Below are 21,539 nucleotides of genomic sequence, written 5' to 3' on the forward strand. Positions count from 1 at the left end.
CCCTGACCGTATAACGTACCACCGCAAACTCATTCCTACCCCTGAGTTTCTGCACTTCCGTGGCAAGGCAGGTTCTCTTCTCAGACATTTACCTAATCGGCTTCTGGGCATTTTATGACAGCTTGAATGTAGCTCTATTGGAGAGACCTTCCTGTCCACCTGATCTAAAATAGTGCCTCCTTGTGAGATTTTGAGATTAAAAAAAAATAAAAATAAAATAGTGCCTCCTCCACCTCATCCCCAAGTAACTCTATCCCAGTGTATGGTTTCAGTTGCCTCACACCACACTGCAGTACCTGCACTACCTTTTTTATTCACTAGTCTGTTATCTAGAACTCTGTCTTATTTACCACTCATTCCCAGAGTCTAGAATGTACCAAGCAAATCACAGGCATTTAATAAATACTGATTAAATGAAGGCATGAACAAATGAACAAAAAACAAAGGGGACCTTGTGCCATCTGACTCCAAGTCTGAGGCTCTTCCTATTAAAGCATGATTTTTTTTCTGTGTTACAGTGACAGCTTAAGTGTTAGCCCATTCTGCCTTGCATGAAAGCCTGTCACCTCCTAGAATTGTCCCATACATGAGTTTAGGTTTGTGTAACCTAGCTTCTGTATCCCTTCCCAGGCTCAAATCTGACTTTCACTAGTGTCCTATGTTCTCAATACACCAGCAACACTGAATTGCTTACAATACTAATAATCCAGTTTTAGAACCTCTGCAGTAATGATCAAGACAGACTTGCAGCTTCATGAATCGATTGTTTTGCAAATGATGCTCCTTCTACCTAGAGCACTCCTGCCCATCTTGTTTCTGGGGCAAGCTCCTAATCAGTCTTTAAAACTCATCTCAAATGCAAACCTGTCTATGGCTCCTTCCATGTGCCTTCCCTTTAGAGTTAATCGTCCACTCCAGCAGTGTATCTTCTATAGCCATCCATTATTGCACTTGTAATTCTGGTTATGACATTATAATTACTCTCAAGTCTGGGATGCCAGGGCCCACAGTTGCTGTCATCTCTGTATCCCTAGGTCTTAGCTCAGTGCCTAGTACATAATCATCAACAAACTTGCTAAGCTGAGTGCTCAGTAAATCTAACCCCTCTCGCATAATATATGAGGATAGGTAGCATGTTATTCGTTGCTTACTCTCCTCCCAAGTCTTCTCTGCTCCAAGCTAAATCTGTAAACCAGGAGACAATGATGAGGAAAGCCAGGCAGATGTTTATACTTGTAAAGCAAAGCTGAAGAAGGCAGAAAAATTAACATAAATAAATATGTATTAATATATACTAATTACCTCACCACCAACTCCTGGTGATAGGACTATGTTGACTTTTATTTTTCTCTATGATCTACTCTGTTTTTCTGAAAGTGTATGATATGTCTTGTTAAATTTAATATGTTCTCCTTCAATTCCTTTAACAAGTCCCTCATCCGAATTTTCCCAGTATTATTAATTATGTATTGTTCATTATTTATGTATTATTATTATTATTATTATTAATACTCAAGGTCAACTTCTTCAGTTTCTATTCTACCTATTCATCCACCAAATCTTGCCAACTCCCTGCCTACGATTCCTCTCATGCTGAATCCTTTTTCTCTATTTTCTTATATCCTAGTCCAGGCTCCTAACAACACATGCCATGATGAATGGATTATATCCAGCTAGACTTCTATGGTCAATGTTCTCCTCATTCTAAATCACTTCATGTGCAGTTAAGATGACCTTCCTTTAATTATTATCTTCAGCAAGCTACTCCCTCAGCCCTCAGAGACTCATGGAATAATCCTTTAAATCCTCCTGTTATGGGTCTGATGTTTGTGTCCCCCAAAGTTCGTATGTTGAAACCTAATCGCCAATATAATAGTATTAGGAGGTGGGGGCAGGAGGTGACCTAACAGATAATTAGGAATTAATACCCTTATAAAAGAAGGCTGAGAGAGAGCCCTCAGCCCATAGACCATACGAAGACAGAGGGAGAAGATGGCTATCTACACACAAGGAAATGGACTGTCATCAGACACCATACCTGCTAGTGCCTCAGTCTTGGCCTTCGCAGCTCCAGAATCATGGGAAATAAATTTCTGTTGCTGATAGGTCACCCAGCTTACAGTGCTTTGTTACAGCAGCCCAGTGAACTCAAATGGTTTCTTTGGACTAAAAGGGTTAAAGTGTTCAGTGCTCAACACAGAGCTCGGAACACACTAAGTGCTCTGGAAACATTCGCCATTATCATTCCTGCTATTACTACAAAAACAAGGATCATTTTCTTTGGCCTGTTGTTTTCCTTCACACTCTTTCAGATTTGCTACTTACAGGGTTAGAATGCAGCACGGTGAAGAACTCTGGGCTGATGAGGAACTTCACGGGGGGAGACTGTAACAGCAACGTGAGCCTGGATCTGGAGGTAGAGTGAGGCAGGATGTTCTCCCGTCGGAAATCTAGACAGGGCAGACCACAGAGGCTGTCAAGGAAATCTTCCTATGATGTGAAAACTATCTACTCACTTCAGTCTGTATTTTAAAAGAACCATAGGATACCTACATCATGTGCTATCATTTTAATCCCCCAATGCTTTTTTCTTTGCCGTAAATTCATACATAAAACATGACTGTTCTTAATTACACTAAAATTCAGTCACGTAATACTTCTAGTCACTATTAACATTTTAATGCATTCTTATGTGTTTTAAATGATCTGATTCTTTTTCCAATATCCCACAGATCAAGAAATTAAAGTAATTTATATTCTACTTGGGTTTTGTGATTTCTTTCTTAATATTAAAAGTTGAGGATTAGAAGAGGTTTCTGGTGAATTCTGTTTTTTGAGTTGGATTACCAGATCATACTGAAGAGAAAAAGTTCTCCAAAAGAAAAGCCTCATCTGTTGGGAATCCTTATTTGTTTCTTTTTTGACTTTTATGAAATTACAAAAACAAAGCCCAAAGCTCTTACCTGCACTGGCTTGGTGAAAGTCAGCTTCCTCCCCTGCCCCATCGATAGCATTGGTATTTTCCTCAGGCCTCTCATTGGTCATGGTTCTGCGGATACTCTGATATCTAAAATCATGAGCCTAGAATTACATTCCAGCAGCCTTCAAAAGATGGGACTCAACTGCTCCCCAAGAGTCTAGAATTTTTCACTATCTTCTTGGCTTCAACTATTTCCTCCTCCAACCCCCATTCCCTGGACTTCTTGGCCATCTGCTGTTTAAATTACACTGCATTAAATTTCTTCTGTCCATTGTTTGGGGAACATTTTCCTGGCAAATTAATAACACTAAAAAAATTCTGTGGCCCTTAACCAAAGAAAAGTAAATTCCTATATTGTTAAAGGGAAAAAAACCTTTATGTTCCATAGCAGTTAATTCTTGAAAAAGAATAACTCATCTAAAAAGCTTAGGTTGATAATAATGAGAAGCCACAAATAAAGATTCTAGAGACTAGAAAAGATGTTTGGCTTTAAACAGCAAATATATATGTTCTGCTTTACTAAAAATCAAGGCTTGGGTTGACAAAAGAGGTCATATTTATTTATTTGTTCTCTGGTTTCCAAACAAGGTATATATGTGGGTATTTTTTTTTTTAATTAAGAGAAGTCCAATTGAAGTCTGGGAATCAAAAGAGGTAACAGCTACACTTTAATGACAGGACACCCAAAGATCAAAGAGACAACCATGTCTTCTACTTTGTGCCAGGTAAAAATTAGCCCAACCACAAAATACAACAGTCACAGCAAAATGCTCATCCTCACCGCCGGTTCAGCTGCTCCATTTGCTGTATGGAGTTAGATCTCTGCAGCACCTGCGGGGCTGGGGGAGCTGTCGGTCGCTGCCACGTTGTGGTTCTGTTTACGTGATCCACGTAGAAGATCCTGCCATGGCTGTCAATGCGTGCCTCCCAGTCTAAATAGCAGTGAGGCACCGAAAGGAATTAGGAGGAGGAGCTGAGACCATTAATTGGGTTCATTAAGTTCGGCATATGTTTTCTTTCTCTGACATGCTATAATCTGAGACTAATAACATACATCTCACCGCACTATCCCATAGTTCTCCCCAGTCCATTCCAGAATCTGTTGTGACTGATTATTAAGCTGGTATTATCCTGTGCGTATAATACCAGTACCTCAAATAATCTTTACATGTAGAGAATCTTTCCAAATTTGCCCACTATGCTCACCCTTCACATATGAGCCTCAGCATTTAAAAAATATATGTAGTTGGTTTCATTTCACTTCAGATATTCACATCAAAATGGCTATTGATGTTTATTTTCACCAAAAAAACTGATTTCTCCAAGTCTTTTCTAGCTTCAACGAAAACCTCATAGCTGGAAACTTCCACATGCATATTCATGCACAATTGTAGTAAATTTAGTCCTCAGGAAAAAATAACTAAAATAACTATGCTCGCCTAGTGATGAAACAGTATCATTATCTACAAACTTCTATTTGCACTTCTCCAAAGAAGACTGCATTTTCAGAGCAAGGGCAATTTCTTGCCTTCCAACTTCAAATAAACATAACGTTTTAACAGATTAATTTTATTTTTAAGTGTGTTAAATCTTTCTAGAGAAATACACAAGTGAATGCTCAGAAGGCAGACTGGTCTTCAGAGTCAGACACCCCACCTTTGTGACTCTCTAAAAGGCCATTCCCCTACTGAAATCCACAGAGCATGAGCTGATCTTTTCAAAAGGCAAAATTTTGAAACTTATTACACGTGGGAAGGGTAATTTACACAGGAAACATGAAAACAGCAGAAATCTATTCTTTAACCAGGAAAGTTCTTTATGCATTTATATTTTTGTGTAAGTTATTTCTTGAAATTAATAAGCATTTTTCTCCTGACACATTCAATTATCTCAAAACTGTCCATGTGATCACATGCTTATCAACAGACACAGTGGGGTTCATCCTGGAGACCAGGAGAAGGGCATATTTTCTCCTGACCACCTATGGCATTTGCTCTGTAAGGGAAGAGGGCAAGTTTACCAACAGCGTCCTTAGGACGGTTGGAAAGACCTGCATAGTGGAGATCAGCCTGCACCAGACCATCGCTGAAGGCCATCGCCTCAGCTGGGAGCAGAAAGACATCTTTTGTTGATCTAAGCACATTGTAATGTATGACAAATGGCAAAAGAAAGAGGAATTGGGCTGAACAAAAGCACCACACAGACAGTAAACAACTCAATGCCATTCACGCTCCAAGGTAACACAGACTCTTCCATGAAACGGCCTGCCAAATGTGAATTCTTTGGGCACTACAGTCCCATCAATGACATTTTCAAAAGACCTCATGCTCAGCCTGTTGATATGCTCACAAATAGCAAGTACATTAAAGCATCTTCAGGAACCATTTTTCAAAACACTTTGATGTATTTCACTGTTTTGCTCTGCTCCTTGCATGCTTTTCCATCTCAAAGATTCTGGGAACCAATTACCCCTATCTCATTCCTTTCTCATGAGAGTCAGGGTAATTCAGGCACACAGACATCAAATCAAACGCACATGAAAAGAAATGACCAATCCTTCTCCGAAGAATGTTTACAGGAGCCCCAATTTTAAAAATGTAGAATAGGTCAATTCAGGATAAAAAAAATAAGAGACCAACTAGACAAACTAAAGGAAACAGACAGAGGAGATGCTGCCAAACTCCCAAGATTAGATTATTACTAAAATTTGGCTCTCAATTTTCTGGCAGTTATGGCAGAAAAGAAAACACATTGTTGCATACTTTCCATTTTCTGACAAAAACAGTGAAAAAAAAATTCTCAAAGATGGAATCTTTTCCTGGAACTAACAAAGTAGGAATTTACCAAGTGAGGTATGACTGTGGCTTGCTTGAGGTCTATGTGTAGCAAAATGGCGAGGTGGAAGAGAGAACAGCCAAATAAATGTGTCTTGCACACAGCATGTAATAAATGAAAAAATAATTTAAAATGACACAAAGCCACAAAAAAGAATGATTCTTGTATTCACCTTCCACAAAGGCCAGTAATAGCCTTAATTTATAGTTCAATAAAGACCTTTCAATGTGCAATGGGGAGAACAAGAAAACAAGGACCAAAAATTTGCTTTCTAAGGTCATGGAACACTGAATGCATATTAAAATTATCCCTATCAAATATTGTATCTTCACACTGATGTAATTACTCAAGTCCCCATAAAGACAAATTCTATAGTGCCGATTTCAAGTGAATGCTTGACTCTGAAATCAGGAAGGGCTGTTATGCTATTGGTTTATCCATGAACTACGTATCCACTTCTACCCACACTGTTGATATCATTCTACCCAGGCAAAGGTAGCAGAGGTGCCTGCAGTAAGGTTAGCTCTCTGTTGTACCTATCAAAGTTACTTCGTTGAGTACAACTGCTCCAACATCTTATATGTCTTTATATCGGGCCTGGTTTGTTCTTGGTATAAGAAAGCATATGAAAACTCATTTCATAGCATCAAAGTTTCTTTCAGATAGACAATGCTAAAATGAGATAGGCAGTTAGAAGACTGGGGACTTAACATTTACTTCCTTGTCTTGCTACATTGTCAAATAGGTTATATAATCAGGGTGCAGTGAAAATGAGAGCAATGTTTGGTGGGGGGGTGGTGTGTGTGTGTCTGTCTGTGTCTGTTCTGCACTGAACTGGGAGATAGAAGGCCTGATATCTGGCTGTGGCTTGTCACACTTTCACTACAAGACCTTAAAAAAAAGTCACTTCACCTCTATGAATCACAGTTTTGAAAAATTAGAGGACAGAATCAACTGCAAAGGTCCCTTCCAGTTCTAGTATTGTATGAATCTATAAAATGATACTCATTTTATTATATTAGGTTCAGCAAGAACTTAGCAACATTTTATGTCTAGGCTAGCCTTAAGGGCCAGGAGCTTTGAGTCCCCAAGGGACAGGGCTCCACTAACATCTGCCAATTCTATCTTAGCCATGACAGCTCCAATGTTATTGTTGTGTATACTGGTGTTCCACATAATATTTCATTTGCATAAATAACTTCATGACAATAATAAGGTTTGAAAACTATTACCTAGAGAAATGTTTCTCAAGGCTGGTGGGACTCTGACAACATGTGCCAGAATCACTTTGAGGATCAATAAAAATGCACATTTCTATGATGTGCCCCAGGTCTTCAGAATCGGACTATCCGAAGCTATGGCTCAGTTATCTGCATTTTTAACAACCTTCTCAGCTTATTCCTAGACACACTAAACTTTGAGCAGCACTGACATAAATGAATAATAACTTAAAACGGTAGCTAATTTGCTGGACAAACCCACGAAGCAAATGCCAGATTTCTCAGAGACCATGAAATGGAGGCTCACTACAAACTTAACCTCAGTGGCTGGGCACGGTGGCTCACACCTGTAATCCCAGCACTTTGGGAAGTCAAGGCGTGCGGATCTCCGAGGGCAGGAGTTTGAGACCAGATTGGCCAACGTGGCGAAACCCTGTATCTACTAAAAATACAAAATTCAGCTGGGGGTGCTGGTGCACACCTATAATCCCAGCTACTCAGGAGGCTGAGACAGGAGAATCACTCGAACCCAGGAGGTAGAGGCTACAGTGAGCTGAGATCATGCCACTGCACTCCAGCCTAGGTAACAGAGTTGGATTCCATCTCAAAAACGAACAAACAAACAACAAACAAACAAACAAAACCTAAACCTCAGCCTAAAATCCAGGAGCAAGTGGACTCTTTGACACCCTAAGACTTAAATATAAATAGGCCCTTTTAAGTGGCCGGACACTACGGGAAAGTTGGAGAATTAGAAAGTGGGTAAAACTACTCCAGGCTGCTGTCACAGCACTGGTCTCCTCAGCAGGGAACAGAGGCAGGTAGAAGAGGTAAGGTCGTTAAAGTTTTCAGTTTTTAAAATCAACATATGCCAGAAGGGGGTAGGATTGTTCCTATGATCTCTCGGCTCATCTCATCAGCCTTTCCCACTCCCTTCAGACCAGACCTCGGTCTCCACTGCACCACTCGGCTCATGATCAGATGAGCTGTGAATACATCTCAGCGGATGCTGATACTGGGAAGTCAACAACTAAACGGCATGAATTACAACATATTAGAGGTGGGGAGGGGGTAGGCTATGGGCAGGGTTTTGAATTGGTTATCACTGGATTTAGTAAAATCAAGCCCCTGAATGTTGTGAAGTAAATGTATAAATCCACTATAAAAAACTGCAAACACCACAGGTATCATCACCAAAATGACGAGATGATTAAGTTCTAATGAACTAAAGGTACTTTCAAGGAAAATTATAAGCTTTGTGATAAATGACAGATGACAGTGTTTAAAAGATTATTTTTTTCTTATTTGAACACTGAAGGAAGTAAAATTCCATTTGTATAAAGTATAAAAGTAGGCTAAACTTATCTATGACTTTAGGAATCAGAACGGTAGGCCCATTTCCCCATACAGAGTGGCGGACAGTGATTGAAACGGGGTACAAAGGGGACTTCTAGAGTGCTGATGGTGTGGGCTGCCATGTGTGTTTAGTAGAAAGAATTCAGCAGGCCGTATATGCTCTTTTCTGCTATTTTATTTGAACAAAAAGTTTTTTAAAAAGTCAAGTAGTTGTATATTTGGCACTCTTAATCTTCAATTTTTAAAAAGGTAGCTTTTTAGATTGAAAGTATCCATTTTTTTTCTCAAAACAAAGTTGTAAGCTTAGAGAATAAGAGCCCCTAATCCTAAACGTAGTAGAAACTCTAAGTTTAGATTAATTATACTTTTCAGATTCACTGCATGGTCTTAGGCCTTCATTTAAAAAAACACTTTAATAATGAAAGTGTACAACCACACAAAAATGATAAATGTTCCCCTATAGTTGTCCAGAACTACCCATTTGAACCCCTCACGTAAGTAATAGACTAGTCCTAACAATATGCAACATCTTGAATCCTATCGGAGTACACTAACCCAGACTGTTCATTCTGAATTCTAGTCCTATTCCTACAAAAACTACCATTTTGGGGGAAAAACATTTATACAACAATTCCATATTGTCTCCAACGCAGCAATGGGTTAAGTCACAATTACACTGGAATCAATAAGAGAAAAAGAAAATAGTTTTTCAGAGGGGCTGGGCTAGTGATTCTTTTTTCACTCATCTTAATGCTAAAAAGAACAACAGTTGTCATGCCAATAATATTCTAGAGGGCTTCAGCCTTGAACTACCTCTAGCTGCCAGGACCATCAGTAACATCAGAATGAGAAGATACAGCAAATTCTTAAGGCATTCTGTGCATAACTGAGTCCAAGCTACTTCCCTGGGAGGCTCTCAACAGTGTCATGCTGCCTCCAAGGCCTGGAACTTTCTTGTTTTTTACAAATCATTAGAATATCTCTCAACTAGAGCTGGTGTTACACAAGCCACAAGGCCACAGTGCACTCTGTGTGGCCTAAGGCAAGAGTAAGATTTTGAGAACCAATTGGTAGATCATCGTCACTGCTGATCAGTCTTAGTACTAAGTCCAAGATCTGTTTCCCTTCTTGAGATGGGAGAAATAAGAATGGAAAAAGAAGAAAGCAAACAAGTAAATCCCTGAAAATACGATGAAAAGGAACTAAAATAACAAGAACAACAATAATAATGATAAAGAAAAAGAAAAAAAGAATCAAGCCCAGGCACAGTGGCTCTCACCTATACTCCCAGCACTTTGGGAGGCCAAGGTGGGAGGACAGCTTGAGGCCAGGAGTTCAAGGCCAGCCCTGGCAACACAGTGAGACTCCTCTACAAAACATAAAAACATAAAAAAACCAGCCAGGCATGATTATGCTCGCCTATAGTCCCAGCTACTCAGGAGGCCCAGGCAGGAGCTTCACTTGAGCCCATGAGTTTGAGGCCGCAGTGCACCATGATCATGCCACTGTGCTCTAGCCTGGGTGACAGAGCAAAAAAAAAGAATCAAGAATGGCGGCCACCAAAGCTCAAACTACACTGCTTCAGTAGCTTGTCCCTAGGGTAGAAAGAAAGTGACCTGCACAGAGAGGAAAGGTGCTGCTGGGTCTAATACAGATGCTGAATACAACACATCTATCTGGACTACAACATGTTGGCTCAAACCACTGCAGCCACTTCCCTACTAGGTGAGGGGCCTCCTTGAGGAGGGCCTCTTTGCATAACTCTATCCCAGAGGAAGAGAAAGCTGAGCACTTTTTGAGTCTTCTGGTGGGTCTGACCTCAAAGCACGGCAATATATTGAAGTTTCAGAGAAACCTCCAAACCCTCTGATGTGAGGCATTGGTGGTGCCCAATAAATAACACATCACCATGTAAGCCACCCTCTGCCTCAAACCAGACCTTCAGGATTTACATTCATCTACCCACACAATAGGCCCTTCCCTTCCAATCTCAGATCAGAATACCTGTTAGAGGAGAGGGAATATCTGAGACTCTGTCTCAACTTTTACTTGCATGAAATCTTAAACAAATTACTTAATTGATCTGGGCTTCAGTTTCTGCAACTATAAAATAAAAGAATCAGATTAGCTGACTTCTATGCAACAACCTATAAATTACAGACAAGACCTGTTCACCTACCTCGCAAAATTATTGAAAGAACAAAAAATAAAGGAAAGCATGCAAAAGCGTGCTTTGTAAAGTGTAAATCACCACAAAAATGAACTTATAATAACTGACAGTGTTAAAAATCACAACTGTTAGCCTTAAAATTCAGCCAGGTCATTTAAGAGATGGGCCTGTCTGCACGATCCAGCCGACACCCCTAGCTGAGCCTCAGAAGCCACAAGACACCACAAAGTGTAGATGCCACAGCTGTAAGTCAGATGTATGGCCAGAGGTAGTAGCAGAGTTGTCCAGTTAGAAAAGGAGGGCAGGGACCTAGCTGAGGTGAGGACAGAGAAGTAGCAAGGGCAGCCAAGCGATTACCACTGTCACAAGGACGAGACACACATGGGAATGGTTGACAGAGCTGAACAGCAGTCAGGTATGTTCAGACCACAATCCACAACCTAGCCATGAGAAGACACATCCCCAAATGTGCAAGTTGCTTGGTCCTATAACACGAGTGTATGAGAGTGTGTGTGTGTGTGTGTGTGTGTGTGTGTGTATAACTAATATTTTTAGAGGGAGGCATCTTTACTTCTGAGTTTTTAAAATATAAAAATTCTGTTTATATTTTACAAAAACAATGTTATTTATCAAGCATTAAATAAATTAGCACAGAGAAGTGTTTCTTAGAGGGCACATTGTCGAATTTTGGGTGGGACACTTCTTAGTTGTATCCAACTGTCTCACCATTGCAGGATGTTTGATACACTGGCCTCCACCCACTAAATGCCAGTAGCACCCTTCAACCACTGTTACACTGAAAGGCTACCCACCCCGCCTCAACTCTAAACATCGCCTAGTGGGTGGCACCCCCTGCCACCACTGAAAACCTCTGAATAAAAGGGAATACTTCTTAAGAATTTTCCTCTTGTTTGTCAGTCACTGATTAAATATGATGAGTCACTAAGTTGCCTTTACTTTTGCAAATACATCAACTCATTAAAAGAAACTGCCAATTGTAAAAAAAAAAAATTTCCCAAGATGTATCTACAGGTGTAATGCAAACACCAGTATTTAAACAATACATTGAGATATCACAAACAGTGGTCATAATTTCAGCAGGAAAGTATCTGTCTTTATTAAAAACAATCAGGAGACCAAACTTACATAGCAAAAATTACAGCAATTGGATGTGGCTAGGAAGACGTGATTTATCAATGCACTTCTGCAATGCTACTGTCCAACACTCTGAAACTCTAAATGACTATTAATCTGTATATACATAAAAATACAGCTCTCCCAGAACTCTCTCCTAGTGCTCCGAATTTGTTTTGCTCCAATTATACCTAAATATCTTCCAGGAACATTTTACTTTTTTGACTCATCTTTTCTCTAAGGGTTTACCAAATGTGTTATCAGTAAGGAAGTTTTCTGTGGCCCTCTCGGGTCCCTGGGCCCCTCTACCTGCCTAAGATGACATAAGGTTAATTAATCTCTCAGTCCATTTTATTTTAAACTGCTTAAAATATGTTTCCTATGAGTCACAGCCCGTAGTTATCCAAATAAACAAACGAGGGAAAGATCTGTGCCCAAAATAATTTCAAAAGGATTAAGGCGATATTTGGATAAATTCTCCACAGTACCATTCAGCTCTTTTGTCGGTACTTGCCAGACTAACCACTCAGAATTGTAACCCTTTAAATTCGTCCCCTCTCTTCTTTATGTCCCACCATTTTTAAAACACAGAGGAACCCAGGCATCAACCTCTTGTCATGATCACATATAAGATGGGTAAGTGGAGCGGGGGAGCAAGAAGGAAAGGGGTAAGGCAAAAGGGTGTACCTTACAGTGTTTTTTTTCAAAGCAATGTTTACCAGGCTTTATCAATATTCGTCAAAATGCATTGCTCTCATAGAGCTACATCTCTTTAAATAACTGTCGAAATTTACATACGAGTTTACATTTCATCTGGATTATGACTGGCTGAGGGTATCACTCATACCTTTAACACAGGTTATGTAACTATATCCCAGCATCCCTAATCCTCCACCATCTCTCCTTTAAGTGCTACGTGTTTTCTGAAAGTGAAATAAATGAAATGTCTTTCAAATCCCCAGATAACTGTCATGTCCCAAATAAGTAGTAGACTAATTTCTGAAATTAACAATACTTCCCTGCATATCCCTAAGGAAAAATATCAGAACCTTGTGCTTAATGATTTTAAATGCTGTAAGTGAACAGAAAGGCAGTATATTACATAGAGTGAGGTTTTTCTAAGAGAGTGTACCAATTTGTCTATTAGCTGATAGAACATTCATGCTGTGGTTGGGCATAATTTTAAAAAATTCTGTTATGCACCCAATTTCCCAAAATATCTGGATCTACCTCCATTATTATAGTGTTTACCCCATGGGCAGCGCAGGGTTTACAGCTGCCCTTTCTTTCAGCAGAATGGTGCCAGAGAAGAGTCATTAGCCTAGCACATCCCAGACTACACCTGCTATGCTAAGTGGCAGCCCCCAGATTCCTTCCACTTGAAGACCACGTATCCATCTTTTAAGACTCATGGGAATGAGTCTGCCTGTCACCTTTCACCCTTTGATTAAGGTGGGCCCTTTTAACTAACAGGTCCTCACTTGGTGGGAGAGCCTCGTCCACCCTCTGGTACCGGCTAACATCCTGGCGCACTGAAGGTAGTGATCGCAGTGGCTGGTGGCCGTTGGCTTGAGAACCTAGGATTAAAGGTAGAAAGTTACCAGATATTGTTTTCTCTTTCAGTATCAAAACAGACTCTACATAAAAACCTAACACAAATTCCAAGGCTAGTTTCTTTTCTCTGTTTAGTCTCATTTCCCATATGAGGACCTAGAAACAAAAGAAGAGAATAGGAGGTGAATGCTTAGAAGCAGGCTTCCTGAAGAACTGTCCTCTGCACGTATCCCTCCCCTCATGCGGCTTCCGCTTCCTCATCCCTCACTCACAATGGCCTCTGTCCTGGCCATGCGCTAATGCTTCAGGGTCACATGGTGGCTACAATATAATGAAGGAAACAAAATTTAAAAAAAAAAAAAGAGGAGGATGAAAAGAAGGGATCATGTAGGTAGAAAAATAAATTACAGAATAAGAAAATCATTCCTATTTTTGAGTTATGCCAGCCAGACATATGAAATTGCTCTTTGATTTTTAATGCATCCTTATAGGGCATTTTGAAGTAATCATTCTAGAGAGCCACATTCACTGAGAGTAATACAAATTTCAGGTGTAAATTTGTATCCTTGGATACAAAAACAGCTTATTCTCCAAGTCAGAATGCATCACCTAACTTAGTAGACATTACTAAATTGTAGAAGACAAAAATATTACCTTTGATGCATAGCATATGTTAATCTTCCACTGTGAAATTTTAGAAAGGAGGAGTGACTAGGTGTTTCTCATAACCTTTGCAGATTACACTAAGGCTGAAGCTGCCAGCTTGTGTGGTTGTGTATCTACAGACCCAGGTTCCAAAAGAGACCCATTATTTAAGTGTGAAGACTGCTGTTTAACAGGCCTGTTACTTCAGCAGCAGAAGAGCCATTTTTTAAAAGAGCACTGAATTTGAACTCAAGCCCATCTGGACGCAAATCATGCTGCCTTCTTCCTAGCTATGTGATGAAGTCCCTCGGTCTCCCCACTCTGAAACAGGAGGCCTAATCTAGAGGAAGGGTTTCAGCCGCCCACACATTTGTTACCTGTTTCCTTCTCTTCCTGGCCCTGTTTTCAATCGTGCCTCTCTTCCCCTGCTGAACCTCAAGGTGAGGAATTCAGGTAATATGCAACCTGCGGCCTTGTTTAGATTGAGGGGAAAACTACAGAACTTCTCTCTGCACAGCTACGCTCGAGCCAAAAGCCACAGTGGTGTCCATATCCTACCTCCAGTAGCGCCCTCCTCCTGGGCAGTTGCTCCTTCACAGGTGCCTTGGGCCTCCCCAGCACTGCCCTCTTCTTGGGGAGGGCTCTCGGCAGCAGCTGCAGCTCCCTCCAGGCTCCCCCTCCGCTGCCAGACCTCCCCCAGCTCCTCCTGGTCAGGTACAGTGGCCGATTCTGCCCCTGGCCCTTCCTCCTCCCCACTGGGCACCTGTACCACAGGTAGAGAACCAGCAGTGCACACGGAATCCTGCGACCCTTCGGCAGGGCCGCTGCTGGCGGGCTCTGCTGCACAGGCTCCGTCTTCCTCCTCCTGAGAAGAGAAGGCTGGGGTTTCAGGAAACCGTGCACTCTCAAGAGAGGAGCACCGCGTCTCCACAGAGGACAGCTGCGTGGTCACACTCTCATTGCAGGAGCTGTCAGCGCATTCCAGGTCACTCTCTCCCTCGGGCCTGGTGCTGGCTTCGCTCACACTCTCTGTCCTGGCAGGATCACTGGGTTCTGTTTCAGAGGACACCTGGGAAGGCTCGGAGCCCTGATCAAGAGACTCGGTCTCACTGACGGCTCTTCGGCTTCCTCCTGATGCATCAGAAGTCCCCGTGTCTGCCCCACTTGTGGGCTGATCTACCTCTTGAGAGCCACACAATTCAGCACTGGCCTGGTCAGCACTGGGTTGAGACTCTGGGCCGCCTTCACCTTCCTCTGGGGCTGGGCCTGCAGGTAAGGAGCTTTCTGCAAGCTCTGGAAGATTTTCTGGCTTATCCTCCAAGGAAGCGGCTTCGTGTGTGGAGGCTTCCTCATTCTCAACAGGGTTGTCCTCCAGCTTTGTCTGAGATGTCAGGCTTCCATCATCAGCTCTGGATGCCCTGCTAAACATGATCAGGCCTCCCTCCTCCTCCAAGGAAGATGGGTAACCCAGGTCTTGCTGGAACTCGTGATCTTCTTCATCTGAGTCAATATGAAGCATGGCATTGAGTCTTGTGTCGGTGGGAAAACTACTCCTCAGTTTCGGAGAGGCGCCCATGGACCTCTCAGAGCAGGTCGCTGTCCCTGGCCTGGAGTGGCCGTTGTGTTCGATAGCATCTAAGTAATCATTGAGTGAATCCTGACGTCCTCTGGGAGGTGAGGTCCTTGAAGAAGTGGAGGTTAATTCCTCGGTGTCTATTTCCAGTGTGGAGCTAGTCCTGAATGAATGTTTGGGGGCCCCATCGGCAGCGCTGTCCTCAGAAACTGGCCCGTTAGAGCACAACTGGCTGTCGTGATGGCTCCCTGGCATGTCCTCGTCATCAGAAGGGCTACCTAAGTCTCCATTCACAGAATTGACTCCAAGTATTGTGCCAACAGCTTCCGGAGAGGCATCTGAATGAGAAAACAGCATTTCTAAAAATTAACTAGAAATAACAAATGAACATTTTATGACCTACTTGCTTTGCCACCATTAAGTTCAAAGAAATCAGTCATTCCACTGAGGGCTTTCTACTGACTTGCTGAGATTCACCACTCACTACTAAACGAGGAGACTGCTAGTTGGTTTGGCACAGGAGCTAAATATGTTAGTATGGCTGAAAACTCTACAGCCCAGTTTCAAAATGTAGGCATCAATCTAAGAGACATTTTTGGGGAAACAGGCTTTCGTACTTGCTCAGAAAATTTCAGCAGGTAATTGTTTGACAGTTATTTTACTTTCAAAACAGAACATGAATTCAATTCTGTTCAGAAGCAAACTGACAATTGAGTTAGGTTTAACAAGCTTTTCCTATAGCAATGTATTCATACAGATATACTGATATCTCACCTTCATGAACAGAAGATGTAACCTCCACTTTAAACTGGAGGTACCCACTCACGTGGTCAGCTGGAAGCCTTCTGCCAAGGTTGTAGCTGAGCATCTGATCACTGTAAGAAGAGAAATGCTGCTTTCATCCTGACTACACTGGAGTCAGCCTTCGCCTTCTTTCCACAGGCCACCCCCCCAAATCCCTCCTATCTCTCTTGAAACTTTCAGACTCACAAGAACATTAAAGGCTCCAAGCACATTATAGTCCAATGTAATATTATTCATTCACACAAATGGAACACTTATAAACCCTGGGATAAAACGAAATGTTGTCCTAAGAAAAATTATTATTAAGAGCATAAGGTATCACACGCTATGTGAATATTTTTAAGGACACTGATTCACTCTCTCACTTTTAAGGGGTGACCAGGAAAAGGACATTTTGAAGGTCATAAAGGAGTTGTGAAAGGCCTCAAGTTTTAGGGGTTTTTTGACTCGGGCGTAAAAGGGGAGAGGGCCTGTTTCCTCAGCATTTAGCACAACAGGAAGCTGGTTCTAAAAGGACACTTGCAGCTAAGGATTATCACCCAACACAGCACATAGGGCACTGTGTGATACCCTGAAGAACAGGAACTGGGAGTTAGGGGAAAGAAGCACAAGAACACAAGAAGGAAAGGGCCCTTCATACCCAAGACAGCAGCCCTGGCTGTGTGATGGGGAGAGGGCCACTAAGCTCTCCTTCCTCGCCTGTAGAGTAAGAAGGCTGGAGCTGCTGGCCCTCCCTGCTGGGGAGCCTGGCCTATCACTGATTCTCAGGGTGCCTTGTAAGCAGTGCTGATGGGATGGTTGGCAAAGTCAGATGTGCCACTATGGTGGGGTCATATCCCAGATCTGGAAGCAGGTTCAGTTTTTGCCTTGCCTGGGCCCCGGGCTCGAGGCCGCCTGCCTCCTCAAGGATGGAGCTGTCCATCTGTTTCAAGTCTGACTCTTTATCAAGTCAAATGCAGTCATTTCATTTTCTTGCACACAAGCAACAATCTTATTCTGAATTAAATGACTTATTCTTTTTTTTTTGAGACAGAGTCTTGCTCTGTTGCCGAGGTTGTCCAGGCTGGAGTATAGTGGTGCGATGTTGGCTCACTGCAACCTCCGCCTCCGGGTTCAAGCAATTCTCCCAGCTTCAGCCTCCCGAGTAGCTGGGATTACAGGCCCTGCCACCTCGCCCGGCTAATTTTTTTGTATTTTTGTAGAGATGGGGGTTTCGCCATTTTGGCCAGACTGGTCTTGAACTCCTGACCTCAGGTGATCTGCCCACCTCGGCTGACCAAAGTGCTAGGATTACAGGCATGAGCCGCCGTGCCCGCCAACCTATTCTTAATTAAGGAAAATCATCAAAAGGATAGTGCCAAATCACTCCACCTCTGCCCTCTAATGGCTATTTCAGAAGGAAGACACCATGTTTCTTCTATCTACCGTTTGCTCCACTGTACAGTTTACAGCCTCTAGTCAGTGATGCATTATTAATTTGCATAACTTGTTTTTGGTCTTCTCTATCTCCTCAGTATGACTTACTACTTTACTCACAACTTACAAAAAGCTCACGAAAAGAAAAGACATTAATTACACATTAACTAAACTTTAAGAGTATGTCAATGAATAAATTTTAATTGCTTGAATGAATGTATATGTCTACGAGTTTTATTATAACACTTCCTCAAGTCTAGGTCTTGTTTTAAATGGCTCCAAAACAAGATTGTTTCTGTTTTTCAAGAGTAACAAGTTCTCTGGATGGAACTAATCAGGATAAGATAGGCATCAACCTGACCTTAAAATTCTGCCCTAGGGAGAAAGTTTTATAAAAAACTCCAATATACTGAGAAACAATCAAACACTATGAGATTTGACACTGAAATGTTAATGGTGGGTACCTCTTGGAAAAGATAAAGATGCAAAAAATGTATATAATTAAAATAAACTACTTTTTGTCAAGTATATTTTAGTAAGTGTAAGGACATTTTTATTTTTAAAAGAATTGTGTTACTACTTCTTACCAGTCTGAAAAATCCTAGGAGTACCAAGTTTCATTTCATTTTTTCCTATACGAACTAATCTCAACAAGATCCCCAAAGGTAAGGGCTGATTACCCGATAGCCTGTCGCTCCAGCAGCCTCTGGACTGGAATAGTTAGTTTCCCCAGAAAACGCTTGATGATGGGACGGCTCTTGGCAAATTTGTCTTTAATTTCAATTTCTAAGACATCAGTAAGAAGTGCAAAAAAGGAATATTTCTGAAAACACAAACAGATAACATGCTGGTTTAAAAGAAAGACAAATATGATACTGTATCATTTTATTTGTATAGGAAATGGTATCTCTTAAATTCTAACAACATAGAGTTCCACATAGCTAGAAATAGCTGCAGCTACTGTCAATCCTTTATTCACTCAGAAGCAGAAGCATTCACCATGACTAAAAAGCACCAAAGATCTGTATGACAAAAGAAGCCCTCTCAGTCAATCATGCAGCCCTTCCTAGTTTCACAGTTTTAGGAGATGTTATCAAATATTAAGTTATGCACAATGCAATTTGAGTACTCTCTACATTTATTGTATCTCAGTTCTTTGATATTTAATATCTTGTTATAGAATGGTTTAGAATTAACTAGTATATTTGATTGACAATTTGAATTCCTAATCTCATGAAATTCTGAAGTTGCAAAACAGTTTAAAATACTCCTCCACTTAGTGGTTAAAATAGGAACATCTGCAGAATACTGTGGTTTCCCTGATAAATGTTAAAACAATGTTCAGATGGAATTTTTCCTTAAGTTTAAAAGGCACACAGGGTTATTTCTTTCTTCTGGGACAGAAAAATAAAAGTATGAAGTTAAGATAGGTTTTGTTGTTTTCATTTTAAGAATGCCACTGGGGAAATTTGGATTGGACATTAATAAGATATAAAATAAATATGAAGAGCTTTACTCACAGAGACTTTTACATATATTATCTTCACTTTATCTTTACAATGATATAATTTTCTTTTTAAAGATGGGAATCTCAGTATAAGTAAATGATGGTGCCAGGAATCTAACCTAAATTATTTCACGGCTTCCCTGAGAGTATCCATCAACTACAGTGATGTGAACAGTGTTAGCCAACTTTTCACTTAGGTGCCTCTAGGTTTATCTAGTCATAACAATTAAGGTTTTCCAAAGGACCATGCAATTTGGCAGTCTGCTTAATGGAAAAAAGTACTTGCTTAGAATAAAAAAGCCGAGTTTAAGCCCCACTTCTGTCTCTGAATACCTAGTCCCATAAACACCTTAAGCTTCAATTTCTTAATCACCAAGATTAAGACATAATAATCTCATCCTTTGTGCCTCCCTTTCAGGCTTGCACTGGTGACATGGTCAAAAACTTTGCAAATTTAAAATGTTAGGAAAATAGTTACTGCTTGTTTCATCATCATATCTATTATGTGCCTTCTGGAATCATATTGAGATACATTTTTATTTCTTCCAGGCTTTGAAATGCATTAGACTAAGTGGTATGCCCTTAATAGTTTTTTACCATGATAGATCATTAGTAGTTTCTTAAACCAAGCATAAGAATACAAGCCATATTCAACATCCAAAACCATAGGAACCGCCCAGGAGAAATATCTTGCTGTGTTGGCAAGTCTCAAACAACCATATCTTTTCTCCAATTGGTTTTAGATCCCCTGAATACCTCTCTCCAATTAAATATTTCTACAACATTGTTAGAACATATTGTTGTCGTTAAATATTGAGGGTATGATCTAATTAACTGCGTAACTCCTATGCCAGCCCAGAAACATTCTCACACTAGTTATGTAAAACATACCTCAGATCTCTGAGAAATGGAGGGACAGCTCAAGCTTTGCTCACTAGATAAGAAGTGTCTGTTTGTTCATTCTCTGACTTTCCATAGTTCAAATGAGAAAACCCTTTGCTTGATTTCACTGATATGGTGCACTAAGATGACTGGTAGCATACTGTAGCTGTGAGGAAGTCTAAAATACCATCAACACAATCTGGCTTCACGCAGGATGATGACTCCTTGAATGGCTCATCTAATTAACGAAAATCTAGAAATTCATAAAACATTTGCCAAAGCCCGTAGAGAGAGAAATTCCTTTAATTTATACTAAATGTATGCTACAACAAAATATCAAAATTTTAAAGAAAAACACGACCAGTATTGCTGATTTTTCCTCTTGCCTCAGGTCCCACTAGGACTCTACAAGGCAATGTTACTGATCCTGTCCTTACTTCAAATTTTCATATTTTATTCATGAACTTTTTGCATTAATTGTGAGTTTTAAAAAAATGCATTAGGATCTTTATTTTAACAACTGAATTTTTCGGAGGGTCCTTAAATTGTTCCCCTGAAGTCACAGCTTCATTTGTCTTACCTTAGACCCGGCTCTGGAGAGGTAGGAATAGCTCATTCTCATTGTATCCCGTTCCCGACAGAACCCCTAGTCACTTCATCAACAACCTGAGGATGCAAAAGTCCCGAGGAAAGAGACAGACTGGGCTGACTTCCTCACTGACAAGTAGGAGACCCCTAGGGATCATCTTACCTCTCGGTGCCAAATTGGATTGGTGGTGTTACTGATGATAGTGGACCGTCTCTCCTGCCCATGGTGGGCACAGGTGGGGAAACTGCTCTTCTTTCCTGGCTGAATTGACATCTTAAGATAAGGGTCAGGATTGAAGAACATCCCTTTCTTTAGCCCAACTGCCCTAAGATCTTTAAAGAAAGAGGGAGAAGGAGGGAGGGACAAAGAGAAAGCAGGAAGGAGGGAGGAAAGAAAGGAGGAAGGGAGAGAACAAGGGATAGAAGAAGGAAGGATCCATATGTCCTGATTAGAACAAGCAGCTCAAAGACAATTTGTTCTTAAATAAACACACAGGAAGCTCTAAACAGAAATAACTCAGTAACACAATAGCAGTATTCACACTATGATTGCTTAGATAGGTGAAGTCAAATGGGTTATGGCAGTAATTTCAGCAGAGGGGTCACCTAACAGGCCGCATAAGTGAAGCCAAACCTTTAGCACCACCTCACATCCCTAAACTGACTTTTCAGTTTTTCAGCTCCCTTTTGATTCCAACATGTGCACCTTCACCACCTTTTTCCTAGGGCAATGTAATTCGACAACCAGAATCTCAGACAATGTCGTTTTTTTTTTGTTTTTGTTTTTGTTTTTTGAGATGGAGTCTCGCTCTGTTGCCCACGCTGGTGTGCAGTGGCACGATCTCTGCTCACTGCAAGCTCCGCCCGCTGGGTTC

The 21,539-nt window shown here is 41.1% G+C and overlaps 1 protein-coding gene across 2 annotated transcripts in view; it reads right to left on the reverse strand.

Moving 5' to 3' along the window:
* HECW2 (HECT, C2 and WW domain containing E3 ubiquitin protein ligase 2) overlaps positions 1-21,539 on the reverse strand; it is a 402,520-nt gene that overhangs the window by 106,881 nt on the left and 274,100 nt on the right. The window contains exons 7-13 of one of the 2 annotated variants that reach the window (XM_011997186.1): positions 18,368-18,510; positions 16,242-16,342; positions 14,453-15,805; positions 13,177-13,272; positions 3,762-3,912; positions 2,964-3,067; positions 2,326-2,450 (exon numbers count right to left, since the gene is read on the reverse strand). In XM_011997186.1, coding sequence (XP_011852576.1) covers positions 2,326-2,450; positions 2,964-3,067; positions 3,762-3,912; positions 13,177-13,272; positions 14,453-15,805; positions 16,242-16,342; positions 18,368-18,510 — 2,073 coding nt within the window. The remainder of the gene's footprint in view (positions 1-2,325; positions 2,451-2,963; positions 3,068-3,761; positions 3,913-13,176; positions 13,273-14,452; positions 15,806-16,241; positions 16,343-18,367; positions 18,511-21,539) is intronic. The other variant, XM_011997187.1, reaches the window with a different exon arrangement.

This window comes from Mandrillus leucophaeus, unplaced genomic scaffold, assembly GCF_000951045.1.
Source record: "Mandrillus leucophaeus isolate KB7577 unplaced genomic scaffold, Mleu.le_1.0 Scaffold532, whole genome shotgun sequence".
Classification (NCBI taxonomy): domain Eukaryota; kingdom Metazoa; phylum Chordata; class Mammalia; order Primates; family Cercopithecidae; genus Mandrillus; species Mandrillus leucophaeus.